General features: G+C 53.5%; 1 protein-coding gene across 1 annotated transcript in view; it reads left to right on the top strand.

The window, feature by feature from the left end:
• The window catches only part of RNF126 (ring finger protein 126), a gene marked incomplete at its 5' end in the record, with an annotated part of 4,126 nt that extends 1,432 nt beyond the window's left edge, over window positions 1-2,694 (top strand). Inside the window, 7 exons of the mRNA XM_010182424.1 lie at window positions 1-65; window positions 549-790; window positions 1,098-1,166; window positions 1,249-1,318; window positions 1,534-1,627; window positions 1,991-2,106; window positions 2,304-2,694. Of these exons, the coding sequence (XP_010180726.1) occupies window positions 1-65; window positions 549-790; window positions 1,098-1,166; window positions 1,249-1,318; window positions 1,534-1,627; window positions 1,991-2,106; window positions 2,304-2,453 (806 nt within the window). The remainder of the gene's footprint in view (window positions 66-548; window positions 791-1,097; window positions 1,167-1,248; window positions 1,319-1,533; window positions 1,628-1,990; window positions 2,107-2,303) is intronic.
• Window positions 2,695-3,952: the final 1,258 nt, after the last annotated feature.

The raw sequence follows: 3,952 nt of genomic DNA, 5'->3' as shown, positions 1-3,952 counted from the left end.
GGAATGCGGACAATGAGACCAGCTCCTCCACGTCCACCAGTGACCAGGGCAGGCATCCCTTTGAGGTGAGTCCTCTCTGCCAACTCTTTCTGCCTTGCCATGACATTGAAGTGTTTCTCCATCAGCGCATGGTTTAAACGTTCCCTGGATTATGACAAAATTAGGAAGGGGGGTATTCACATCGTCCCCATGCTCCTGGAATCTCTGCATGGTGTGTTTTCACCATGTTTTGATAGGACCATCGCTTGTAGCTTATTTCTGTAGTGAGGGGGCTAACTGGGATTCATGAGCTGTCTGGTGTGTTGCTATGCAGAGCCTCAGCTTAGGAGGCAGCAGTGAAGGAGAAACCAGGGAAACTGTGTTATTTCTTAGCTTGGCTGTAGTTTCAGTCTTCGCTCTCTCTAAGCTGTGTCTGATGACGCGCTGCTCACCTGCGCCAGCCTGGGCCTGGGGCTTGCAGGGCACTGAGGAGACCGCTCTTTGCTGGTGCAATACCGGGTGTGAGAGCTGTTCTCTCCTTACAACCTCTTCTCTTCTTTCCCTCCCAGAACGTGGATCAGCACTTATTCACCTTGCCACAGGGCTACAGTCAATTTGCCTTCGGGATCTTTGATGACAGCTTCGAGTTCCCATTCGGGTCCAACGCGCAGTCAGAAGACAACAGGGACTCTGAGAACCGCAGGGAGCGAGAGCACCAGTCCCGGCATCGATACGGTGCCAGGCAGCCCCGTGCCCGCCTGGCCACACGCCGTGCTGCTGGCCGGCACGAGGGTGTCCCCACACTGGAGGGGTGAGAACTGGCAGGTCCCTGTGGGGAGGCCTCGGTATCTTCCACTCATGGGAGTTACCTGAATAGCAGCCCCATCCCTTTTCCCATCAGTCTGGGAGCAGCCCTTGTCCAGGGCAGTTCTCCTGTAGGCTTTGCTGCTGTGAGCCCACGCTGCCGCACAGCTGGGCCAGCTGCTACTGGCGAGCTCTGTCCTGTCCTGCGTTTACAGGGGCCCTTCCACCTGAGCACACAGGGGCCAGGAGTTCTGACCATTGCATCTGCTAACAAACCCCAGTTCTCACATTGTCCTGGTTTTCCTGTCTTTCAGAATTATCCAGCAGCTGGTCAATGGGATTATAGCACCTACAACAATACCAAACCTGGGACTGGGTCCTTGGTGAGTTGGCAGATCTGCTCTTTCTGACACCGTTCTTGTTCGTATTCCCAGCCAAATTTAACTGTTGTCCTTGTTCTTACAGGGGGGTCTTGCATTCTAATCCAATGGACTATGCATGGGGTGCCAATGGCCTGGATGCAATTATTACACAGGTAATATTTGTGTTCTTATGTTTCCCATCCTCTTGTGCAGTGCTGCAAAATTGCCAGCAGCTGTTGTGGTGCAGGGGGGCGAGCACTGAGAGCGCAGAAAGGGGAGACAAGGTCCATGGTGCAGGGTCCAAGTGCCCTGGGTCAATAAATGAACAGATTCTGTGCTGCTGAGCTCACATCTCCTCTCTGCCTTTCCTGGCCTGCTGTTTTTTCAGTTACTAAATCAGTTTGAAAACACTGGACCGCCGCCAGCTGACAAGGAGAAGATCCAGGCCCTCCCCACTGTACAGATCGCACAGGAGCACGTAGGTACGTCTGGCTGCTCACTGTGAAAGTTCTGTTCAGCGCTTTCTTGGGATTTTAATTTTGTTTGCCATTACCTTCAAGGCCTAAAATGTTTCAGAGAGGGAAGAAAGCTGAAGTATTGCTCGCTGATACTCAAAAGAAAAAAGAGCAGTGTAGACGGGATGAATTTGTTTCAGAAAGTTTGGTGTGGATAGAGCTGAAAAAGCAGAGGGAAGGGAACAGTGAGGCCATGCCGGGACAGTGGAGGTGGGGAGATGCTCCCCTCTGCAGTGCCGGGGGAAGGGGAGAGGTGATGGATCCTGATTCAGGTGCTGTGAGTGTCACGCTCTGCTTCAGTGCTGCGTTGTTTCTTCCTTTGCGGTGCAGATTCGGGGCTGGAGTGTCCTGTGTGTAAAGAAGACTACACAGTGGGTGAGAACGTCCGGCAGCTGCCCTGCAACCACCTCTTCCACAACGGCTGCATTGTCCCTTGGCTGGAGCAGGTTGGTGTCACCCGGGAGGACCTGGGCTTTGGGTGTTCTGCTCTGTAGGTATTTTCATACCTCCATGATGAGGTAAGCTCAAAGCATGAGCAGCCTCTGGTTGGAGGAAGGAGTGTCCTCGTCTTCCTTGAGTGCTGCTCTGTGTTTCTAATCCTGTTTCCCATATTTCTTGTTTTGTTTTTGTCTGCTCTCCAAAGCACGACACGTGTCCCGTCTGCCGGAAAAGCTTAAGTGGACAGAACACTGCCACAAACCCCCCAGGACTCACAGGGATGAACTTCTCATCCTCATCCTCCTCCTCTTCCTCCAGCTCACCCAGTAACGAGAACTCCTCAAACAACTCATGAATCTTAACCCAGCCTCTGTCCCTGGGGCCCCGTCCCTTCTCCTTCCTCCCCCTCCAGCCATTGTAAGCATCGCAAGGGGCTTCCAGAGCAGAGCCAGGGGAGGGTGGTGGGGGAGCAGCCCCCACGTTTCCTTTTGAGTTCGAAGCCGCGGAGTCACTGGGTCCCTCAGGGGCGAGCCGCCTCACGTTCTGTGACGGGGAAAGGGCTCTGTTAATAAAAGCATCCATTTGCTGCTGGACTTTGAACCATGGCCGTGAACGGCTGCTGCGCGCCACAGGTGGGAAACCCACGGTGCTGAGCTGGTGGCTGCGATTCTGAATGGAAAGGTTGTTTGTATGGGTTTGAATCTGAGATTCCTTTCTTTATTTCTTTGGCTCCTTATCCCTGGGATGCTATCTCTTCTGCTTTGGAGACTGAAGTCTTTACAATGGGCGTAATGATACTGCCTCCCTCCCCAGATTGGCTGGGGAGGGCCCACAGCTGTCACAGAAAACACGAACTTTTGAAACAGACCCCATCATCCTCCCCTTCCCCACCTCAAATCCTCCCTTTTTTTTTTTTCTTTGTAACCTTGCCCTTCTGACACTCAACACTGAAAGGGTTTTTATAATTTTAAATTATTACTGCTGTTAAATAAACGGACGTTTCGGCCCAATGAGACGTTATGCATGACTTGAGGAAAACTACAGGGTACGCTCTCTGAGGCCGCGGTGCTGAGCTGTCCCCTTCAGGGCAGGGAGGGCTTGGCTGAGCCCCCGCACACCCTGAGCTCCAGCACCGCTCAGGTGTGCCCAGCACCACACGGTGGTGCCTCCCCGCACAGCGTTGGGTGCAGGACTGGACCAGCAGCGTCCTGGCCTGGTCCATGGTGTTTTTTTTACATCTCCTCCCTGTTTCAGTCCTGCCCTGCTCAGCCTCAGTGGACTTTTCCTCTGACATCAGGACTGGGTGTGCACCAGAGCCAGGACCAGCCAATGTCATTGTGTTTGAATAATATACAAGAAAAACAACATTTTGGACAAAAATGTATTTCAGAGCTACTTAAAATACAGCTGATTAAAAAAGGAGAGAGAGACAAATACCTGGGTGTGTTTGTGACTGTTTCTGGGACAGAGATGGAGGTTGGAGAATGACAGAAATGTGATGGGCAGGGGCAGTGACTGAGCGGCTGCTCCCGTCCCTGCTATGGGATGGGAGGTGCCGGGGGACAAAAACCAGGTTCAGTGGTGCTCGCTCAGGGCCCTGGGGGGCTGTGGGGGGTGGATGGGGCGTTCAGTGCCCTGGGAATTTGGAGTAAGAGCAGAGAGGGTTCATTGGAGATGACGGCCCCAGCGCGGATGGCGATGGCCTTTGCCGAGCTGAGCAACTCCTCGGGAATGCTTTTCCTCCTTGACTCTGCTGGGGCGGCCCAGCGGCGCCTTCCATCAGGGCAGATAAACCAGAGTTGGTCCTGGGACTGGTGGATCAGGGTTACAGCTCTGCAGGTCGGGCCAGAGCTG

This window comes from Mesitornis unicolor, unplaced genomic scaffold, assembly GCF_000695765.1.
Source record: "Mesitornis unicolor isolate BGI_N332 unplaced genomic scaffold, ASM69576v1 scaffold29950, whole genome shotgun sequence".
Taxonomy (NCBI): Eukaryota; Metazoa; Chordata; class Aves; order Mesitornithiformes; family Mesitornithidae; genus Mesitornis; species Mesitornis unicolor.
Note: the sequence above shows the minus strand (reverse complement) of the source record. Positions and strands in the feature narration are given on the sequence as shown.